The following is a 24,573-nucleotide window of genomic DNA, read 5'->3' as shown; positions in this document are numbered from 1 at the left end:
CCGTTGGTATCAACGTTCTTTTATCGAAGAAACGAACACCTTATCACCAGCCTATCAGTATCAAAACGATAAACTGACACAACACTCGCGTCTACATGGCCCAGGTAAAACTGTATTTTAATTAATAGTCCTTATTATTCACGAAAACTCTTCATGTGATATATAGGTAGATAATACATTTTACCTGTAGTTAACAATCAGTTTTCGTAATAATCGGTTGTGTTTCAGTGTTCTAGAAGTATGTGACATAGATATTGATAAACTTTAAAAATTGCAGTAACAATATGCACTTGTGATTTCATAGTAATCATTAGTCAGTCAAGGAAACTATTGTTTATGTTGTATGGTTCTTCAATAATAATATAGGAAGTAACAGTGTTATTGCAAACGTATTTTTACCGTTTCAGCAAGTTGTCTACATGGATCCATCAAGGTTCGAAGATGGCGGCATGGAACAATTCGACTTTAGCGAGCAATCAATACGAAAGGCATTCATTCGAAAGGTAGGTACTACTTAGGTATATACAAATGACACCGGTATTAACTGTTAAGTATAAATAATGGTAATATAATAGATATATTTAACCTATAATAGTAATAGTTCAAAGTCTAAACTATCTGTGATTAAAATTACATTTAAATAAGTAGAGCCGTTTTACGAGATTCTATATACAAAAATACAAATGTTGAACTAACATCATTTCATTTCATTCAAAACATTCTTGAGGAAAAATAAATATAAAGTAGGTAATAAAACCTAACGCACTATTCTTATAATCTGTGTCTGTAACTTTGCAGATACCTTCTAATAAGACTTCTAGGTAAGAATAGATGTTATTGTTTGTAATACTTATGAAACACATACATATTATCATTATGTGCATATAAGTGATATACTTTGAACTAGAGAATGTATTAATTATTGCTGTACTCTACACGATTCAAATGTAGAGAAAAATCGTTAAATAAAATCGCTCCGATGCGACGTGAAAGAAACTCAAACAAATAATCCTACTTTCTCAATTTACAATATGGCCACGACCAGCCACGACATATACATTTTGAGTACTTGTAATATATATGTAGGGGTAGGTATACGGTATACGAAAGTAATTTGAACATATTTTTTATCTTTCCGTTATACGCAAAAATCTAGATAAAAATACAACTATGCGCGCCTAAATAGGATATATGAAATATGATTCATAACTTTATCGTCAAAATAATATGCATATGTTTGGTTGGTTCTCGGAAATTTACTTACGTATTTACCTGTGTAATTTATCATGTATTTCGAGTATGCAAATATGGGGTATTACCAGATGTTGCTCTCCATAATACACGGGTACCACGAGAAGGAAGATACCCGGTCCTTTGGAAGGCTTACGTGGGGACACAGGTCCAACACGCAGAGGCCCTTTAGAGAATTTTAATGTGTTGTGGGACTTGTGGGACACCAGCCGCAGCCTGCCCATGACTGCACTATAGAGATACAGCCCTGGGTAGTCCGCGGCCGATTTTGGACTATTGCAATGTGTGGGAATTACAAAACTTTACCAGATGTTGTATTATTAACATTTCAAAAAACAAAATGATGAGAACACCTATCATTTAAAAATTAAACAAAAATTTAAATAAGGATATTGAAAACATTTTGCACAAAAAGAATTGTTTATGTAGGTATTCAAATACCTACTTTATATTTTAGAAGTTCATGGCCTTTATCATGGCCGTTCATGCCGAAATCTTTTGTCCAGATACATACCTAATAGCTGTGCTAATAGGCTAATACATATTATTATACCTATCATTATATCGAATCTCCTTCATAATATCAAAAAGTATTATTTCAAACTATATTTAAAAAAATACTATATTAAATGGAAATATGGCTTAACAATTTTCCATGAAAACCCAAATTTTCTCAGTGAATTTGAAGAAATAAGGAATACTCAAACGTAAAATATAAAAGAGTTTAAGTATCAATATGTATGTCTTTTTAACACGTTTTTATTAGCTTCACCTGTATGTATGTAACCGACTCCTTTAGGCCGCGTTTCTATCTGCAAGAAAACTTCCGCGAGAAATGTCCGACAGTCTGTCTGACAGCAACTTGCAAGTCTACTTGCAGGTGAAAACGCGGAATTAGACTTGCAAGCTACTGTCAGACAGACTGTCGGACATTTCTTGCAGATGGACAGGTGGCTTTAGACTCGATTTTGACCCGCTTTTTATTCAAACTTTGTTCACTTTTCAAGGATCGGTGACAAGACAAATTATTGTCTTATTTATTATTATTTTTTTCAAACTAATTCAATTATTTTTCTTATTACCACAGGTATACTCCATACTTATGTGTCAGCTGCTGGTTACAATGGGATTCATTGCTCTATTCGTTTTCCACGAGCCAACAAAAGTGTTCGTGAGAAGCAATCCTTACCTTTTGTAAGTACAGTTTATTGTTTACGAATATACCTACTAGCTTTTATCCCGCGGCTTTGCTCATTTGCAATTTGTGAAATGAAATGAAATACGTTTATTATGGATACATAAAAAGATACAAATAAATGAAACAAGTAACTTAAATGTAACTTAAATGCCACAATAGGCCTGTAACTCAGTGGAATACACTGATTTTCAGTGGTTGCCTAATGACGGCTTATCAAATTCAAATTATTGATGTTGACCTTTTGCATAAAACATCATAGATACAAACAAAGTCAGATAATGTTTTTTTATTGTAAAAATTATAGCGAAAAAAATGTATATATGTAGCTCTATATTTCAGTCTCTATTTCTTTGCCATATTTAACAGACAGACAGCATTACCTATGTATGTAGGTATGTATTTCCAATCATAAGTACAGTTGTTGTATTTGCATGCATGCAAATTTATTTCTTAGAATTACGAATCCCTTCAGTACTACTTGAAACAGCCTATTACGTAGAGACTTGCAAATTAAAATAGGCCTTCTCTGATTATATTTTCATTTTATTTACTGTTACAGATCAAATTATCTTAAAAGTTAAAACATAATAAACAATTGTTCAGTTATATACTAATATCCAATAATAAACTAATATATAATTATTTTTTAATAAATTTCAGTTGGATAGCGCTAGTAGTGACATTTGTCTGCATTATAGCAATGGCGTGCTGTGAAAACGTGCGAAGGACAACACCGATGAATTTTATCTTCTTATTCATTTTCACACTGGCCCAGAGTTTCCTATTGGGCGTCGCTTCTAGCACGTATGAAGCTACCGAGGTATGTGTTAAATGCACTAAATGAAGCTAATAAACTGCATCACCTTCCTAACATGAACTAAAAATATTAAAGAATTGAAAAAATAAATGAGTTTGTCTGTCCGCATATCCGCAATGCTGAAAAAATATGCATACACATGCAGTCGAAAAACATAAAATAACACAACAAGAAAGCCAGAAAAACGTTGCAACATAATGTTATCTTGTGTTCGCGAGTATCTAGGTTCGTAAATATTAGTATAAACAGTACTAACATATTATGTAAACATTTATGCATTTTAACCGATTTTATAAGCGATTTAATCATTACAATTATATGATATAGGTAATACTCATCTCAACATTTCACACAACAGAATCACGTCAAACTACAAATCGGATGTCTCGGTGTACTCGGTGTATTTGCATTAATATTCTGAAACAGGCACACATACAATCAAAATGAAACTTTAGTATATGATTTATTGGGTCTTTTTCTTTCGATGTACAAGACAGTTACCTACGTAATTGTAACATTTTCGCTCGATTCATTTTTTATTCAAAAACTATGCCTTTTTTAAGGATTATTACATTTTTTTAAAGATTTACTTGGACTTTATGCCTAAAATAAATGTTAACAGTTAGACAATAGAGTTTACTATTGAATCACAAGATATTTTTTCTCTAGATCAATTATTCAAAGAGCGCACGCGATATTCAACTTTATCACGGCTGTGTTAGCGTCTAGTACCGTAACCGGTCTCTCAGTGCTAGAAATTATGTTAGGGAGCCTCGTCTTAAACATTTGTGTTACTTATTTAAGGGAAGTTTTCTATCACCAAAATTTATATTTGTCATCAAGCTGTATCACTTAATAAATAGATCTATCACCACGAAATATTTTCGTTCTCAGATAAACAAAAATTGTTCCCAGGTATGAATTATCAAATTAATGTTAATATATGTGTAAAATAAGAGATCGATAACCAATAAAATTATATTGCATTACATGAATATAAACTTCGTTCTAATAATAACAGTTTTGTTACTTAAATAATAGCTCTGTGCTCAGAATGGTAGATCTGTCACCAAATAAATCGATTATCGATCCCTGACTGCGACTCCTTTTTATTTGATATTTTGTCACCAATACAGTAGATAGTAACATTTTATTTCGTTCAGATATTAAATTAATAGTATTCGTTACCAATTTAATACATCAATTTATAATTTTAATGAAAAAATGATCAAAGGGGCGGAGACAAATTGGCGCGCTTTAAAAATTGACCAATGATGACCAAATGATTATTCAGTGGTTATCATTTTTAAGAATAAATATTGATTATTTTAACTTTAATTAAGTGTTTTATCTACTATTCTGCTAGCCATAAGCCAGCTATTTTAAACCAGCGCTGATTGTTCAGTGGTAATTATTTTAAACAATAAATATTGATTATTTTGACTTTAATTGTTTTATTTACTACTCTGCTAAAAATTTTATTTAAATATAATTTATACTACCAGTGGAAATTTAGAACCTTGGGAGTCTAGTTAAGTAGCAGAATCTTTTGGTTGATACGATGATGACAACCCTAATTTTTTATTTGAACTTAATGCAATTTTCTAGTAACATAATATGATTTATTGGTGATAATTTAAATTAGTTTGCTTAAATACTTATTAGGACACACCTATTATAATACATACAAAAACATTTATTTGGTACTAGACCTTATATCTCAGGATTTTAGGTGATTTATTGTGGAACTGATTTTGCATTGTTTGGTGACTACATTTTGGTGACAGATCTACTATTTTGAGGACAAACCCTATTATTTAAGAAACACAAAACTAATTAAATTGCTGATAGCTTAAATGATACCCCTTATTTAATAACCATTCAAATATTTTCAGGTATTCATAGCTGTAGGTATAACAGCTGCAGTATGTCTGGGACTTACGTTATTTGCTTTCCAAACGAAATGGGACTTTACCATGATGGGCGGAGCGCTCGTCGCCGCGTCTATGGTACTTCTTATGTTTGGTACGCATTATTATTTATTATTGTTAATTTAAAAATATAAACTGCCTGAATTTAAAGATAAACTGCGTCCCTTAATTAAAATTAAATGTCATGCAGATTAGGCTTTTAGGCACAATTAAATTCGAAGTACGAATGACGTTGGAGAACCTCTCAGATTATCTAATCAGAGGACCTGATAGTTATAATTTACATAAATTATGATCAATAATTATGTGAATCTTTCTAGATTTTAACTTGTTTTTTATACAACACGTTACACTGTTTTGAAATGAGTCAATATTTACTTGAATTTACACTTTGTAGGATAGTGAAAACACAAGCCAAAGAACAAGCATTATTATGCTAGTAGTTATTACTACTAGCTGCGCCCCGCGGTTTCACCCGCGTTGCTCCGCTCCTGTTGGTCTTAGCGTGATAATATATTATAGCCTTCCTTGATAAATGGGCTAATAACACCGAAAGATTTTTGCAAATCAGACCAGTAGTTCCTGAGATTAGCGCAACAAACAAACTCTTCAGCTTTATTATATTATGTAGTATAGATTTAGTAATCAACTATCTGTGTTATAATAAAACTTCCTATTACAGGTTTGATATCAATTTTCATCCCTCGCAACGACATAGTTCGCCTAGTGTACGCGTCCTTGGGAGTACTGCTATTCTCTATGTATCTAGTCTATGATACACAACTAATGATGGGCGGGAAACACAAGTACAGCATCTCACCAGAGGAATATATTTTCGCAGCTCTCAACCTATATTTAGATATTGTTAACATATTCTTGTATATTTTGACTATTTTGGGGGCATCGAAATAGTGATCAATTTTTTAATATTATTTATAACTTAAAAGATAATTTCCAAGTAAGAAAATGGTTGTAAAAAAAATATACCGGCTGAATTGAGAACCTCCTCCTTTTTTTGAAGTCGGTTAAAAAAGACAGGCTTTTCTCATTTTAAACGGTAAAAATTTGCTTTAATCCGCGTTGTTTGTTACTTAGTACTTACCAACTAATGTCTTTGATCATCTTATCTTTGAATTATGAAACACGAATGATTCACTGTTATGAAGAATCTTATCGATTTTATGATCATTTATTATCCACTTGTCTTTTTATCTAAATAAATAGTTATCTAGATATATTGATGTGTTAAATTAAGTATGAGTTACTTACTTGGAATGATAAACAGAGGAACTAATAGTAATATAATGATAAACATAAACTAAATGTCGAACTTCATAAAATAAATACTACAAAATATGTGTTCTTTTTAATATTGTATTAGATTCTATATTAGATATCTAGTATATAAAATAGCACACAAAGAAATATTGTTACTTATCACAACTCTATTTTACTTATGAGGTATTTATTTTCATAGCAAATAAGTATACAAACCAAAGTTCTTTGATGTGTGCGTAATGATAGGGTAATTTGTTATCTAATTTTATATAAATGGGGTTCGTTATAATGCTGCAATTTACGTATGTTTCTTGCTCTCTAATTTATGAGTTTATGAGGATTGAGGGTATATTCATAACTTGTCTTGCGCCGTGGTTTCACCCGCAGACAAAACCGAATCCCAAGTCACAACCGAGGAAAAAATTTCATCCTTCATTATTAAAATTTCATCAAAATCGGTGATGCGATTTATCCTTGATATCATAAATCAGAGAGACAGATTTTTGCATTTATAATAATTAGTGAGAGGAAATTATTTGATTGTGTTACGGTGCATAAATTACATCAACCGAACATAGAGCTAGAGATAGAGTAAGAGCATTCTTTCGTGATTGAAGTGTAAACCAAAACTCGTATTCAGGGTTGTTCAGTATTAGAACATTGCATAGAATATTTTCGAACGCTATAAGAACAACGAAAGAATGCTCTACGCCTGTTTACACTAAAAGAATTTCACGTAGGTAGTGGGGTTAGAATAAGCATTCGCTCGTTTGATGTAAATGCACCCGTTAGACGATACACACAGTGATCCAGACAACTAATTACTAATTAATGATGTTTTACAAATTGTTTATCACAATTATTGTTTGATCGTGTGTATATTCGTATGTATACAAATGTTATACCTATTTCAAAATATATTATACCTACAAATTTTAGTGTGATTGTCACTTAAATTTCTATTTTAATAAATATCTTTAAATCATATTTTTTTTTATTTCTTCTCCTACCTAACAACTACTAATTACATGCCTACAAGATATTGTGCTAATTAATTAGGTATTGATTGAATAAATGTCGAATTTTTACAATCAATAATCTTGATAAAGATAAAATTATATAACACATTGTGCACTGATAATACTGATATTATACTGTTTACCTATGTACAAGTAAATTATTATTATTTAAACCTTACCTATCTACTATTCCAATAGCTGCTCATCCCGGCTTCGCCTGAACTAACTAGATTCAGCAGTCAGAAAGCACAGTCAAAAGCTTACTTAGGGACCCTTATCGCAGTTAATAACACACCTTTGAGTAACACATTTATGGAATCAAACTAAATATATCCATCAATTGTCTCTACTCTGTTATTTTTACGAGTATCCCTAAACGTTTCAAAAATTCCTATCAACATAATCAAATGCTGAAGGAATTTCTGCATCACACAGCACACCATGTAAGTCTATTTTTAAATTGAATAAGCAATGCTAATACTTATCTTAAAGTCCTATAATATGCTATCTAGTTATATTTAAATGTCCTTAGGTATAGTTTATTTAAAAAACCTACTTAAATGTATTTACTATTTATATCTACATGTGGCTAGAGCAGATTTCTGACTCCAACATAACTCGACTCTTCTGAACATCGACATTTTCATAAATAAACTTATAATCAGCACTACAGATAATATTATATGTAATTCAGCACGTTAGAGCCAACAACTTTCAAGAAAATTCCATTTGAAACAATATTTAAATGACTGCTGTACCTACCTTTTGACGGCTAAAAAAAAGCAAATTTTAAATTAGCGAAATCACGGAATATTCTCGAATCTCTGAAATTTTATGGAAAAAATTGGTTGTCTGTAAAGTCGGTTTACTGACGATAGTTGAACGTGACAACGTCCGATTGTGCTTCTTTTTCACTCGTTCCGCACTCTCGCTTGCACTTCAAGCCTTACATGGAACGCCTCAGAGCGAGGTAACGCCGCATGAGTCATGATTTTTCGTGCGTGCAGCCGGCTCTATCGAATTATAAGACGTGTTGTCACGTCAAAAAATATTCAAAGGTAAGTTAAAACTTTAGTTCGGTCCGGTCTTAATTCATGTAAATTGTTTTACTTATTTCATAATAATTCATGGTCTAAATTTTTGATATTTTATACAATTTTTTTTAATATTCAGTAATCAAATCTGGGGATTCAACTAAGTTCTAAAAGCTATTATATTGTAGAATAATCTAGAAGCCCTACAATTGCACTATCCGTGTTTATTCAATGTTATCGTCTACTAAGTAAATTAGTATTAACTTTCATGCGAATAACTAAAATAGCACGCTTATCGCACCTAAATTAAAATTATGATTATTAAGGCAGGTTAGGAATAAATTGATATTATTTTTACGTCATTTCTATAGTGTTTTTAACCACTGAAAGTAATTTCTTAGAAATAAATTATGAATTAAACGTACCTATTATGTCTTGTTTTCAATCTAGATAAAATAATATTGACAAATCACATAAAAGTTATAACTAAGGTGATCACTGATCAGAAATACACTCACAAAAATATTTTTTTTTTATACAAAGAAATGAAAGGGACATATGGTCTATTTTTAATTTTACCAGACGAATAAAGCCGCAGGATCATAAAGTATATATCAGAAATATAAATGAATTGTCTTTAGCACCATTTCACAGTCTTAGGTAGGAATTTGTTTATTTAACTTGACCGATAAGCAGTTATAATAAAAATTCAATTGTTATTATTACACACCAATTGTCAATAGCTTTATCATACAGAGTCGGAGTTTATCAAAAAAGTCTTACAAAATAATCTATTTAGGGCCCCAAAATGTATATTATTCTTCTCAATGTTTTATGTAACACGCCTATATTGCTACAAATCATATATTATGTCTGTTTACAATTTTAAGTATAGTATAAAGTTAGCCTTATTGCATTGAATTAACTTACAAAACACCGACGAAATACTGATAATATATTTCTGTTCCTATGCGGTTAAGCGACCATAATATTATTATTCGTTCCATCATCATCAGAAAATGTGTCCTAACTCCTAACTACCTTTACGAGGCCCCATAGAATGGTTTTATCGAGCTGATTTCGTGCGGGTTACCGTCGATAATTTCAATTTATTCACAGATCTTCTATAAAGCTGAAGACACAAAGGCACTAAATGGGGCCTTATAATTCTTAAATCCGTCCCTGCCGATACTGTATCGCTATCTCTAATTAATGAAACCGCAGTGTCGTCTAGTCTTCAACATGGCTTTCTTGATAGCGATCGCTATTTTTATTATAATTTTAATATATTATATTCTGTATAAAGAGGATTCTAAACCCATATTTGGGGTGTATTCAGTGCCGGGAAAGTGGTACTATTTGAAATATGCTGTGTTTTCGTGTTTGTACTATTTTAGAAAAGTAAGTTTGATTTTTATTTTCGATCGTGATTTTTAATTTATGAAAAATTGTGGTGCCATTTTTAAACTGTATGGCACTAAGTAGGTACTTATATTTTTTTCGGAGATGTATTTTCTTGATGAATTGAAATTGTTGAATCGAAAAATTAAAAATAATAATAGCCAAAAAATTGTGAAGATGCGTTTGCTGATATTTCACGAAAAAATTTGGTATTTAGTTAAATGATTGCCCGGTAAAGGCATGGAAAATTTGAAATTTATAGAAATGTCTTACAAAGGCTTTTCACGAAAATCGTGATGAAGCAGGCTTAGTGTTATTGTAGATGATACTATGATTTGACTTAAAACGTTTTGAGTCATTAAACCAACACGAAACCGATTATGTGAAGAAGTATTCAAAGTAAATATGTATTAGATAATTTACTATGTCATTAAGGGTTAGGTCCTTATAAAAATATTTCATTTTAATTAAATCGAATTGAATAGATAGCTATTGGCTAAGACTAATATTATTTATATAAAATTTATATTTTTGAATCCCCATTTAATATTATCTTGTGATAACTGTTAAATATTATGTACTTAGTTACTTTAATTTGAATAAATTACTTCCATAATTAATTGACAATTAATTTTTATAGATTTTTAAGTGAAGATATAATAATGTTAGTTAATTGTTTCCTTGATATAACAGATACAGGTACTTAAGTATAATTTATGATGCGCTCTATTGAAAAAAGGTAAATAACTGAGAAGCACACACAATTATATATTATTATACCTATAGCATTTAATCTTTTACAGTATGCCAATAAATACAAGGCAGCAGGCCGAGACGGGCGAGCGGGGCAGGGCGTCAAAGCTATAGCAAATCCGGCTGAAATGGACCGAGCGCAACCTCTAAGTGACCACGCTAAGGTAAGACAAAACAAATAATATTTACATTGTAATTATTTTATTTAAATTGATTGATTTATTTATTTATTTATATTGACGAGTAGGTAGGTAAGAACTGTCGTCCGTAGATATCCATTGAGGGTAGAAGCGAAAGTTAAATATTATTTATCATAATATCTAACCTCCTTAGTATTAAGTGATTTCAATTTCATAACTTTTCCAATAATAGATAATAGATATATATAGATACTAGCTTTCCGCCCGCGGCTTCACCCGCGTTTTCAAAGAAAAACCCGTTCCCGTAGGATTTCCGGGATAAAACCTATCCTATGTCCTTTCTCGGGTATCAAAATATATCTATACCAAATTTCATGCAAATTGGTTCAGTAGTTAAGGCGTGATTGAGTAACAGACAGACAGACAGAGTTACTTTCGCATTTATAATATTAGTATGGAGTAGATAATAGATATATATAGATATAGATATTAACTAACAGGATGAATAAAATGCGCCATGTTTAATAAAGTGTCTACGTCGATGTAACCTTTTAGTTTTTGCATTTTGGGGCCCCTTACGATCTGGGGCCTTGTGCCACTCCCGTAGCTCTACCATAGAACCGACAAAGAACACCTGCATTGCCGGTACCTGAGTAAGTAGTGAGTACCGGTAACATAATGACTTTTAGAGTAACATAATCAACAGTGATCTTATATGTCGTAACCACAAGATGTAGGTACATACCTACTTAAAACCACATTGAACTTCTTGCGGTCGATTGACATATTTTTTACTGTTTATTGTTATAATAATAACAAGATTAACTAAGTAGATTAGTTAAGTGTAGGTAGATTAAATAGAGACATTTCTTGAATATGAGCATTTAGTAAAAATCCATAATTTCAATATTAAAAACAGACACTCCAATTTTATTTAATTACATTACTTACTTACAGTGAAGTCGCTTGTTTCTTATGAAGTCGCATTTCACAATAATTCTTGCCGACTTTTTATATCCAAGCTCCACTGGGAATAATTAGCTATTTCGAATAGAGAAAATATATAATAGAGAATAATTATTTAGTTAGTTATTTATCAATAGAAATACTATAAAATCAATATAAGATAGCTTCATTTACACATTATTTTTGCAGGCATTCGACGCAGTATTCTTCATCTCATCAAGGAAAGATGACTCGGACAAAGGCATCTATGTTGTTATGGGGTGCGAACGCCGACCTATGGGCATGTGTAACGGCTTATTTTATATTGGGGTAAGTTTCAGAGACACATATTAGAATGGCAGAAAACATTTATTTCCACACACACACATACAAACATACACAGCGAACATAAAATAGAAAACGATAAAAAAAAATATCAGAAAATAATAATACTTTTAACTTTAGTTACTTAGGTTATATGTTTAGTTACGTAGTTATATGTGATGCTTTTTCTGTACTACATAAAAATAACTACGTTACGAAGACCGAATTGATAACCTCCTCCTTTTTTTTGAAGTCGGTTAATTATTATATTTCAGTTGCCTGAAAAAGGTCTGCTCTGTAGTAAGAAGATTCCAGATACGGTACTGTTTGGGGCAGAAATTGGTGAATTTGGTGCTGAAGGTATTAAAATAACTCCAGTAGAGCCGATGAAAAAATGGACATTGTCCTACAAAGGGCAGATGTGGTATGTTAATTTCATTTATATTCTTTCTTCACTTATAGAAAAAGAAAAATTTGCGTCTTGTTTAAAAAATTAATTGTCTGTAAAGTCGGTTTACTGACGATAGTTGAACGTGACAACGTCCGATTGTGCTTCTTTGTCGCTCGTTCCGCGCTCTCGCTTGCACTTCAAGCCTTACATAGAACGCCTCAGAGCGAGGTAACGCCGCATGAGTCCTGTTTTTTCGTGCGTGCAGCCGGCTTTATCGAATTATAAGACGTTGTCACGTCAAAAACATATGTATTTTCAAAATCTGTAAGGATACAAAAGCATATAATATGTAAATAATTTATATTTCATGGAAACTGTAATATTTTTATTATATTAAAGTAAAAGATATACTTAATATATATAATAAAGATGAGTGTGCGAATATTATTATAATCGGTTAAGTGGTTTAGGAGTCCATTGAGGACAAACATTGTGACACATAATGTACAGGTAGGATTTAATCATTTTACACAGCAATTTTTCATTTTCCTTTTTACATTCTAGGTACCAAAACGACCCGGAAAAGGTGGTAGACGTGGAATTCACAGGCGAATGGTCAGCCACCAGCAACTACTTTGAATACGACACCGACTTGCATCCGCCAGCCGTCATCAGATCGATAGCTAGAGAGAAGTGGAGCAAGGAATACTTCCAAGGGCTGAAAACGTGAGTTGAAATAATATATTATACAGATAGTTTATTATATTACTAGCTTTCCACCCGTGGTTCGCACACCCCGTCTAGTTGATTGGCTGATTGATATTATATTAGGTACATTATTACATCTTTATCTTAATATATATGTTTGTCCTCAATGGACTCCTAATAGGCCAGTAGAAATTGACACTAAAAAACCCTAAATTCGCAAAGCACGATGTAGATTTGAATTTTTGGTATGTTGTTTGGATCAGTTAGGGTGATGTAAATCCCAATTTGCAACTTCGAAAAAGTTGTGCTCGCTGCGCACCACGTGATAAACTGCGAAAATTTTGGACTTTTTTCACTTTTTGCTCTAAAAGTCATAAACTATGCGTTTCCGACAAGTATGATTCAGTACATAAATTAAGGTTATTAAATTTGCAACAATTTAAGCCTAACCGCAGCTCTCTAAACCTTATAACGACTAAACTGTGGCCATTCGAAGATGGTTCATTTTTCCCGAAATATTGAAATTTTTAGTTTTGCTCCCGTTTGAAGCAAAATATTGGCAAAAACCGCTCGTTCTATGAGAAGTTCGTATAATAAAGTTGTAGTGCATTTAATTTTCTTTCATAAGAGCATAGAACAAAGTCTGTGAGACAAATAGTTCACTCACAATATCTGAAAAACAAAAAGAAGGTAGAAATAGATTTTTAAAGAATTGAAACTGAGGGCATATAAAATCATAAAAAGGATAATACTTTTTCATTTGCAGGATAGGTAATTAACAAAATTACAAAGATAATTAAATTTGCAACAATTTAAGCCTAACCGCAGCTCTCTAAACCTTATAACAACTAAGCTGTGGCCTTTCAAAGATAGTCAGTTTTTCCCGAAATTTTCAAATTTTTAGTTTTGCTCCCGTTTGAACCAAAATATTGGCAAAACCACTCGTTCTATGAGAAGGTCATAAAATAAAGTTGTAGAAAATTTAATTTTGTTAATTACCTATCCTGCAAATGAAAAAGTATTATCCTTTTTTTGATTTTATATGCCCTCAGTTTCAATTCTTTAAAAATCTATTTCTACCTTCTTTTTGTTTTTCAGATATTGTGAGTGAACTATTTGTCTCACAGACTTTGTTCTATGCTCTAATGAAAGAAAATTAAATGCACTACAACTTTATTATACGACCTTCTCATAGAACGAGCGGTTTTTGCCAATATTTTGCTTCAAACGGGAGCAAAACTAAAAATTTCAATATTTCGGGAAAAATGAACCATCTTCGAATGGCCACAGTTTAGTCGCTATAAGATTTAGAGAGCTTTAATTAGGCTTAAATTGTTGCAAATTTAATAACCTTAATTTATGTACTGAATGATACTTGTCGGAAACGCATAGTTTATGACTTTTAGAGCAAAAAGTGAAAAAAGTCCAAAATTTTCGCAGTTTATTATTTGCGTATAATCTTTTTTCCTACTTTCCCAAATTTTGTAATTTTGTTAATTACCTATCCTGCAAATGAAAAAGTATTATTCTTTTTATGATTTTATATGCTCTCAGTTTCAATTCTTTAAAAATCTATTTCTACCTTCTTTTTGTTTTTCAGATATTGTGTGTGAAATATTTGTCTCACAGACTTTGTTCTATGCTCTTATGAAAGAAAATTAAATGCACTACAACTTTATTATACGAACTTCTCATAGAACGAGCGGTTTTTGCCAATATTTTGCTTCAAACGGGAGCAAAACTAAAAATTTCAATATTTCGGGAAAAATGAACCATCTTCGAATGGCCACAGTTTAGTCGTTATAAGGTTTAGAGAGCTGCGGTTAGGCTTAAATTGTTGCAAATTTAATAACCTTAATTTATGTACTGAATCATACTCGTCGGAAACGCATAGTTTATGACTTTTAGAGCAAAAAGTGAAAAAAGTCCAAAATTTTCGCAGTTTATCACGTGGTGCGCAGCGAGCACAACTTTTTCGAAGTTGCAAATTGGGATTTACATCACCCTAACTGATCCAAACAACATACCAAAAATTCAAATCTACATCGTGCTTTGCGAATTTAATGTTAATTTCCACTGGCCTATAAACCACTTAACCGATTATAATAAAATTCGCACACCATGTGCAGTTCAATCCAACTTAAGAGATAGGATAGTTTAAACATGTAGGTACCACGGGCGAAGCCGGGGCGGACCGCTAGTATATAATATGTATTATAAATCTCGTGTCACAATGCTTGTCCTCAATGGACTCCTAAACCACTTAACCAATTATAATAAAATTCGCACACCATGTGCAGTTCGATCCAACTTGAGAGATATGATAGTTTAAACATGTAGGTAGGTACCACGGGCGAAGCCGGGGCGGACCACTAGCAGGTATATACTATAATATAATAGAAATTTGATAGTAAATAAAATATTATATTATCTAATTATTTACTAATCCAGGGCACATCAATCACACTACGAACAATTTGGAACACTGAAGTGCAAATTCAGCATCGATAATGAAAACTTTGAATTGACTCTACCATCCTTCCGGGATCACAGCTTTGGTAAGTAAATTATAGAATTTCAATTTGTAGCCGTTTATAAAAAATCATATTCTTTAAAAAAAATCATTTTGATCGTGTGGCAAAAGCTATCTGCCAATGACCTGCATTCCATCAAATTCAACCCGTGTTCGAAAAATTCGAAACATATCAACACACGTTTTTAAAGATTATGCTTTTTTTAAAAAAGAATATACTTATTCTACTTCTACTTCTAAACAAGTTAATAATATAATTCACAGGCCACACCCGCGACTGGTCGCTAATGCACAGATACGCTTTCCACCACATTTTCCTACAAAACGGCGTCAGTCTCAGCGTGGGCGTGATCTGCCAACCCTGCACTGCGTCTAGGTATTTTTTTTTCGTACAAAAACATTGTTTTGCATCTTCGATGGGTTTGTAAAAATTTTTTGAATGTAAATTAAAAATTCATCCCGAATCACTTCTCGAGCCTCTTTTGTCTATCTTAAAAAAAGAGCGTGTGTACCGAGCACAGTGTCAGAAGTGAAACTTCTTTGGTAAGATTTCAATATACCAAAATCGTCGCCTTACTCCATGACGTGACGGTGCTGCCATGACGCGACCTCGACATTTTACACTTAAAGCGCCTAAAGAATTTTCACTTCAAAAATCCGTTATTTTGTGACACATACACAAAGACTGCAATGTAAATGGCTTTAATTTAATGTATCGCTATAAAATACGATCAATTAATTGTTTATTTACAATATTTACAGATTTGAAGCCGGTGTAGTATCCTTACCAAACGGAGAAGTGCATGCGATTGAATGGGTAGACTTACAACTGTACCAACATGGGGAAAATGGCATCGCACCGAAGGATTATGCTTTTACTTGCAAGGCGGGAGAAAATGAGTATACCGTTCAGGTGAAAATACAGATTATTAATATTTATGCTTTTTCTTTTCATGTAGCACTGGACTACGCTTTCGCTAGGCGTTAGGTGGCCGTGGGAGATATATGTTTTGGTGAAAATACAGACCACATACCTACATCAGTTTTCCTGATACGTTTTCCTGATCCGTTTTCCGAATCAAGGCCTCCGAACGCAGTAAATTCATACAAAAGCAATGAATGTCACACACATTCGATAACTTTCCGTACGGTTTTTTCTCCGTCCGTTCTTTCCGAATGCAAGCCCAAGTATTTAAAAATTGTTTGCTCGTGCAGGGTTGCCATAATTTTTCCTATAAGCATAAGGTGTGCATTGAGTATTCAATTTCAAAATATTTCAATATGTATATTCAAAAATGACGTAGTTACCAAAATGCGAACTTACCAGAATATATTGCATAAATTATAAGAATATGTCTTGAAATTCCTTTATGTGGTAATAATTATCGTCTATTTTAAGATCTCAAAAAAGTCTGTGTGCAATAAATACCCAAATAATTAATAATATTTCATCCATAATTAACAGGTACTAGTAGAATACGAATCAGTCCACTACGTATCTGAAGAATGGGAGGCTCGAATGGTAGAAAGGTTCTGCAAGTTTATTGTCAACGGAACTCCAGGCCGTGGTGTATCCGAATTCCACTATCGCTACAAAGATGGCCGCCCAGAAACCGCCGCCAAAAATGATCCGGAGTGGTATAGGAAAATGTGCCATAAGATATGAAATAAAGGATTGATTTTTCATTGTTACTGATGTACTGAATGTAATAAATGTTTTTGATAAATCCTACATGTTTTTTTTTTATCATCCTCTTGTATATATGAAAAAAAATAACTTTTAAATAAAATTTGACGACTTACCTACCTAATAACTGAATAAATAAAGTTTTATTTTATTCTTTGGAAGAAGTAAGAAGTAAGTTCCCAAGAATGAAACACAAATTCTATTGTCGTTAAATATTTGGTTCCGTACAAGTCGAAATTCGTAGGTAGGTAGCCAGATCAAGCTTCAAATTTTAGTAAAATTTACATTATAAAATAAATAAAAATAGGTAAACAAAATATATCTACAATACAGAAAACCTGTAAACTTATGTGAAATGTGAATTTAATATCTATTGACAAAACTTGTGAGCTTTTAAAGTTTTTTTCAACTGTTAATTTAATTTTTTTAAATGCATACATAATTAAGAAATCTTTATTTAGCCTCATTAACAATGTATTCCTGTATTGTAACCTTGGACCGAGGGGTCAGATGTCCTTTCGCTGCTCAATTATGTCACTAATCGAATTGACTGACTGCGCAATGCGAATGAAATAATTGCGCACGCGCATCCCATAAGCAATATTGGGTGATGTTATTGACAGGCTTTTCTTTATAATAAATGTGAAGGAGAAATAAGTAAATATGGAATAAACTGTTTCCACCATTTAAAATATTATTGCTATTATCCTTAATTGTACAGAAAAGTTAGCTATTGTGACAAACATGGGATGATTTAGATAGTATGCCGGGTATCGATAATCTTCAAAAATTACATAGGTACCTAAGTAAAACGGAAAATAACGTGAGATTTATTAAATTTTTTATCGTACAAACTTTTCATCAAACTAACTAGTTAACTTGTTTGGATGTTTGTAAACCAATCAATAGTAAAAATATTGCTGGAATTTGGCTGGACATCATCAATATTCTAGATTAAACATCTTGCGATATTGTTACAGTTTAAACCCGTTTTCCGTTATAGCGTTTTTTATGGATACCTAGAACTATTTTTTTATTTATTTATTATACTTTATTACATTGAAAATACATAAATACATATATGTATAACAAAGACACTAACAAAGAAACTATGTAGTTGTAACGAATTAAGAAAGCGCCTTAAAAAGTGGAATTAAATTTTTTCAGAGGTTTTATTTTGGTGTATCATGGTTTGAGTGGACAACGTCCAACAATCGCTTATCACACTCAGGATTTGCACTCTCGTGCGGTTGTTCAAATGTTCAGAGTAAACCTAATCTAATCTTGTAACAAAGGCATTTGAACTAGGAAAATCTAGTTTTTAACTTTAACTGTAACATGTATAGTAAAAAGTAAAATGAGAGCATTATACGGAACGGAATAAATCATCACAAGCAAAGATACAACATACAATTGTTGTAAAATTTTCAGACCGTCTATTTGAGAACACCCTGTATAACATGAGAGCGCAAAGGGTCCCGTGTATCTAGGGTCATTACGATGCTAGTTGTCCGGTCCAGGCTGACTAGTTGTGACCACGTCCCTCAACTTGGATGTATTGACCATACGCTCTTTAATCATTCAGCTTATTCAGTAAGGTATGTACAATTGAAATAGAGTAAGGTAGTTTTAGAAAATACGTTTCATATGAAACTTAGTAAAGAACTTAGAGGGTGTTTTAAGAAAAGAAAAGATTAAATTCTCTTCTACATTACACTTTAACGGCAAATGCCGCACAATTTTGACTTTGCATTCGCATTCCGCCACACTCATTATATTCTTCTTTTCTCTAATACTCAAACGCATGAAAAGATACCACGAATCCGGTTCTTCGAGTCGTGTATCAGTATTCCCATACATACACGACTCGATCGAGAAATATGTAGTTGAAAAAAAATCAATTCAGTACAAAATTACAAGATATTGTTTTGATTTTCCTGTAAAACGTAGCCATGACCCTAAAAATAACATTTTCAATTTCACGACCGCAAATCTAGGAACTTTAACTAAATTCGCTTCAACAGATGGACTTTGACGCAATCTTACAAGACGTAGGCGAATTTGGTCGCTATCAGAAGCTGGTAATTTACCTGGTGTTACTGCCAGCTGTAATACCATGCGGCTTCCATGCATATGCACAGCTCTTCATGGCTGGTGACGTGAAGCACTGGTGCAAGATACCGGAACTGGAGGGTTACGATGTAGGAGCTGTGAAGAATTTGAGGTACTTAGTGATTAGAGATTCTAATTACGTAGTGTTTTTGAACACACGTCGTATCTTTCTGTATTTTAACACGCATTTAACGCTTAACATTTTTGTATGTAACCAACTCCTAGGCTCTATTTCGTACCGAAATTAAACGGACAGATTTAATTCAAACTTAGTATACACTTATCAAAGATCGTGGTATATAGAAAGCAGAGCAAGCAAAGTCTGGGAAATATTCCGAATTTTATTAGAATATTAGCTTATAATTCTATATAGAACAGTGTAGTCAAAAACCTCATTCGTTACTATTAATTCTAATTTAAAGGCCCTACATTGATACACGTCCGGATATTCTCATTGTTCTGATTGATTGAATAATTACTTATAGAAAGATTGTTTTGAAATCCTTGTATGTACTATCGCTTCTTGTACTTGAATTATTTCCCTCAAATAATTATATTTAATGCAATGACGTCTACACTAATATTATAAAGAGGAAAACTTTGTTTGTTTGTTTGTTTGTTTGATTGTAATGAATAGGCTCATAAACTACTGGACCGATTTTAAAAATTCTTTCACCATTCGAAAGCTACATTATCCACGAGTAACATAGGCTAGGTTTTATCCCGGAAATATTTTCTTTGAAAACGCGGGCGAAGCCGCAGGCGGAAAGCTAGTAATTAATAAAAAGCCTCTCCAATTTACACAAAAGGGGGATATGGGCGTTGTTTAAAAGCCATATTATGTCGTATTTCAATTGATTCTGTTATTGCACTTATTTCAGTATACCATTAGAGCTTCGGAATGGTGTTCAAGAATATTCCCAATGCAATATGTACGATTTGAATTACACCGACATTTTGAACCGATACACGACGCTCGAAGACGCAGCCATGGACGGAGAAACTGCCGAAATTGTACCTTGTAGGAACGGATGGATGTACGAAAACGTGGTTTATCAAAGCACTGTGGTTACAGAAGTGAGTAGAGTTTTTTAGCAAGTAAATTATGATTATGTAATACATAGCTGGTGTCCAACTGGCAACCAATCTTTGAACACTTTTTACTTGTGTTCTATTTCTCCATTAAAAAAATGCACCACAGTTGTTTCGCATTCTCTACTATGGTCCGGGAGCCAGCAGCAGATTTTATGACCAAGTTCCTCTCAAGCGGTAATTAGTAAAATGCATCAAAGTATAGTATTATGAAGCCTCGTGAACGTCAGCTGGAGCTCGGTTGGGGGGAAGAGCGGTTGTAGCCTCCCGTATCAGCTGACGGTTTTTCCACCAAGATACAGCCAGCTGACATACATATTTATCCACAGTTACATATAAGCTATCATCAGGTAAATTTTTGTTTGAGAGGAAATAACGGAAAATAAATTTTTCTTTAAATTTAACTTTCATGTTCGAGACACCAGCTGACGTATAATACACCATGTTGTAACCAGCTGACTATTTTTTTTCGTTGAGATATTGGGTTAGCTACAATTTGACAAATTTTTAGCTGAGAGAAAATGAATGAATGAATGTATTTTTTTTCCTATGTGCGTGGGAGGCTACAACCGCTCACCCCCCCAAACGAGCGCCAGCTGACGTTCACGAGGCTTTATAATACTATACTCTCATGCGTCTGACGAATTATCTCTTGAGAGGAAATAATGAACCAAATTTGCACCTGGCTCCCTAACCACTATTATCTTATTGAAAGTTTTACGAACGTTACTTTTACTAAGAACTCTATAAAAATGTTTTTAAAGCTTTTCATTTTCTTTTCAGTGGAATCTAGTTTGCAACAAGAACTTTTTTCCCACACTTGGTCTGGTTCTCCTAGCAGTTGGTGGTATCATTGGAAACTATATATTTGGCTATCTTCAAGACACAATCGGTCGTAAGCCGTCGTTCTTCATATATCTTGTAATCGAATGTATATTTGGCGTGGCTACTGCGTTCGCGCAGAATTATTATGTTTGGATTGTGTACAGATTTGGTGTGGGATTTACTGTACCGGCAATAATGGCCACTCCGTATGTTTTGGGTTCGTATATTTATTTATTTGTCGTGGCTATATTATTTCCAAAGTCTTTAAATAGCTAAGTTTAAAAAAACTTGATGAAAACAATTTGCTTATTCGAAGGACGAATTCATAAAACTGCAGTCACATAATAAAATCCTGTACAGTTTACAAGTATGTATTCTGATGAACTTTATTATAAAAACTAGCTTTCCGCCCGCGGCTTCGCCCGCTTTGTCTAAAACCTAATAAATTATACACTAAAACCTTCCTCTTGAATCACTCTATCTATTACAAAAAACCGCATCAAAATCCGTTGGGTAGTTTAAAGATTTAAGCATAGATACATATAGGGACATAGGGACAGAAAAAGCGACTTTGTTTTATACTATGTAGTGATGATAAAACTTTCCTTTTTAGCCATTGAATTAGTGGGACCAAAATGTCGAACCCTCTGCACAATACTCTCAAATATTGCGTATTCCATGGGACTGATCCTCTTGGCTGGTGTGGTCTACCTCGTTAGAAACTGGCGGCACCTAGCTTTGGCTACGACGCTGCCTTTTATATGCTTCTTTCTATATATTTGGCCAATGCCAGAAAGTCCAAGATGGCTACTCGCAAGGGGACAATTTGAAAAAGCTGAAATTATCTTAAAGAAAATGGCCAGGTGCGTTTCATATTTTTACAAGACGTTTTTATTTTTTTGACCACTAAAAGTGATTAGGATTACATTACTTAACTAGTAGTAAAAAACGAAATAAAATATTTCTTGTAACAACTATGTGTGTACCTACATTTGTTTTCTAGAAACAAAAATTTGTTAAACTAAGTCATTATAATACTATTACTACCTACCAGCTACCTAAATACTTCGTTAAACTAAAATTTGAAATATGTATAACTAGTACGGTCTAGATATGTTTCAAAATGACTATTACATAAGTCGGCATTAAAGAGTTGTTAAAATGCTTTAATTACTTACCTACTACCATGATAATGTTTCAGAATTAACGGAAAATCTTTGCCAAAGAACTACATGGTCCACCTTCGGCGTAAATACGAATCTGACAAACTGAAACAAGATCTCGAAAAAGAAAAATCTCGAAAATATGGCATTCTAGATTTATTTAGAACACCGAATCTACGAAAGAAAACAATTATTATCACATTTATTTGGTTCACAAACACAAGTGTGTACGTCGGCTTGTCATATTACGCACCGGTTTTGGGAGGAGATGAATTTTTAAACTTTTTTCTGGCGGGAATCGTAGAGTTGCCAACTTATTTATTTTTATGGCCGTCTATGGAACGTCTAGGTAGACGATGGACGTTGTGTATGAGCATGGTGGTTGGCGGAATCGCATGTTTGACCACATTTTTAGTGCAACATGGTAAACGCAACAAATTAAATATTTTATTTTATACATAATTTTTGTCTTTCGAAAAAAATATTTAAGCTGGTTTAATGTTTTTTTTTTTTTGATCACACGCAAAAATACTCATTTTCTCATACTAATATATTGCACGCCTCATAAGCGAAGCGTTGAGGTGGGTACTACTGTCACTTCGCGAAAAACATCTGATTTTTCAAACTTAAAATGTCTTTATGTATCATACATTGCACTTGTAAGATAATACATACACACACATATTAAGAAAAAACACTATTTTTAACGTTCATGATATTTTTGATGTCATTTTTGTTATTTAAACTAGTTAAAAAACAGTTTAAAAAAGTTCTGTCTTGGACGTCCGTGTGTCTGTATGTGCGGATCCTTTTTCTTGTTAACACGATAGCGACCGAAATACTTTACTAATCGAGTCTTTTTTTTTCTCTTACGCTTGAGTATGCTCAGGAATAGAACCCTTTCATTTTTCAGGGTCTGATTCGATGTGGTTTAATTGTTATTAAATAAACAAAAATAATAATTAATAAATATTTATTAAAAAAAAATTATGAGGCGTGCACTTTTGGATTTTCCAAATTATTTTTTTCTCTTACGCTTGAGTATGCTCAGGAATAGAACCCTTTCATTTTTCAGGGTCTGATTCGATGTGGTTTAATTGTTATTAAATAAACAAAAATAATAATTAATAAATATTTATTAAAAAAAAATTATGAGGCGTGCACTTTTGGATTTTCCAAATTATTTCTAAATATGATTTATTTCAGAGGAAAATGTAACACTTGCTTTGTACTGCGTGGGAAAGATGGGTATTTCTTCGTCATTTGTAGTGTTACCGCTTATGGCTTCCGAACTATACCCGACAGTAGTGAGAGGGCTGGGCATGAGCTTAAGTTCTGTTTTGGGCATGTTGGGACCGATATTTATACCACTTGTTAATTATTTGGTAAGAAGCATTTGGAATTATTTCTAGAATTAATATAATTCCTATAAAAATGTGTGTAATTACACACATTTTGGCAAAAATCACAGTTACATAAGGAAATTATTCCTCTCATTAATAATTAAATTTCAGGGCTCTGATATTATGGTTTTACCCTTGATCATCATGGGAGCGTTACTGGTAGCTGGTGGAATAGCAAGCTTGCTTCTCCCAGAAACGCTGAACCAGCATCTTCCACAAACTTTAGAAGATGGAGAGAGAATGGGCCTTGATACAGATTTCTGTTGTAATCCACCAGTCAAAGAACCTATAGATGAGGAAGAAAATGATAGTCCCTGCAAACATTGTAATGCTCTGTGTTCATGTCAAATGGTCAATATGCCTTTAAATGAAAATGTAAATACTGAAAAAGATCTAGATGCTGTTGAATTCATTTTAGTTAAGTGAAGATAGAATTTTTAATGTAAGCAAACATTAAAATTTACAACTTAAAATATTGCAATTTAAAAGATGGCGTTTTATTTTACTTCTGATCCCTTTTTCATTTTATTAAAATCAAAAGGAATTAATGTGTAATTCATTGAATGTT

General features: G+C 32.7%; 3 protein-coding genes and 1 long non-coding RNA gene across 5 annotated transcripts; 3 read left to right on the top strand and 1 right to left on the bottom strand.

Moving 5' to 3' along the window:
* The first annotated feature begins 63 nt into the window (after positions 1 to 63).
* Positions 64 to 6,477, top strand: Lfg (Glutamate NMDA receptor-associated protein 1 lifeguard). 2 transcript variants are annotated; one of them, XM_089701986.1, is made up of 6 exons: positions 64 to 104; positions 408 to 503; positions 2,339 to 2,445; positions 3,110 to 3,269; positions 5,162 to 5,291; positions 5,880 to 6,477. In XM_089701986.1, exons 1-6 carry the CDS (start codon positions 96 to 98, stop codon positions 6,107 to 6,109), a joined length of 732 nt encoding a protein of 243 aa, XP_089558112.1. In that variant the 5' UTR covers positions 64 to 95; the 3' UTR covers positions 6,110 to 6,477. The 2 variants fall into 2 exon arrangements, with proteins under 2 accessions (XP_089558112.1, XP_089558113.1); XM_089701987.1 differs by lacking the exon at positions 64 to 104 and adding an exon at positions 215 to 238.
* Positions 6,478 to 9,770: 3,293 nt separating this feature from the next.
* Positions 9,771 to 17,450, top strand: LOC149483784 (uncharacterized). The gene is made up of 9 exons (XM_089701960.1): positions 9,771 to 9,929; positions 10,733 to 10,846; positions 11,978 to 12,097; positions 12,367 to 12,515; positions 13,047 to 13,208; positions 15,642 to 15,748; positions 15,988 to 16,099; positions 16,486 to 16,636; positions 17,189 to 17,450. Exons 1-9 carry the CDS (start codon positions 9,771 to 9,773, stop codon positions 17,387 to 17,389), a joined length of 1,275 nt encoding a protein of 424 aa, XP_089558086.1. The 3' UTR covers positions 17,390 to 17,450.
* LOC149483783 (uncharacterized) lies at positions 12,254 to 22,747 on the bottom strand. Its single transcript, XR_016316434.1, has 3 exons — positions 22,618 to 22,747; positions 12,982 to 13,200; positions 12,254 to 12,497 (listed from the first exon to the last, which is right to left on the bottom strand). It is a non-coding gene; the product is annotated as an uncharacterized LOC149483783 (long non-coding RNA).
* Balat (Beta-alanine transporter) lies at positions 18,947 to 24,451 on the top strand. Its single transcript, XM_089701948.1, has 8 exons — positions 18,947 to 19,008; positions 19,435 to 19,634; positions 20,404 to 20,599; positions 21,398 to 21,656; positions 22,053 to 22,302; positions 22,641 to 23,026; positions 23,809 to 23,987; positions 24,117 to 24,451. The coding sequence occupies exons 2-8, from the start codon at positions 19,435 to 19,437 to the stop codon at positions 24,429 to 24,431; spliced, it is 1,785 nt and encodes a 594-aa protein (XP_089558074.1). The 5' UTR covers positions 18,947 to 19,008; the 3' UTR covers positions 24,432 to 24,451.
* The last annotated feature ends 122 nt before the right edge of the window (positions 24,452 to 24,573 follow it).

The sequence above is a fragment of the Colias philodice genome, chromosome 12, assembly GCF_061535455.1.
Source record: "Colias philodice isolate Cphi_HAF_F1 chromosome 12, ilColPhil1 Martin Lab GWU primary, whole genome shotgun sequence".
NCBI classification, from domain to species: domain Eukaryota; kingdom Metazoa; phylum Arthropoda; class Insecta; order Lepidoptera; family Pieridae; genus Colias; species Colias philodice.
The sequence above is the reverse complement of the archived record's forward strand: the minus strand, read 5'-3'. Positions and strand labels throughout refer to the sequence as shown.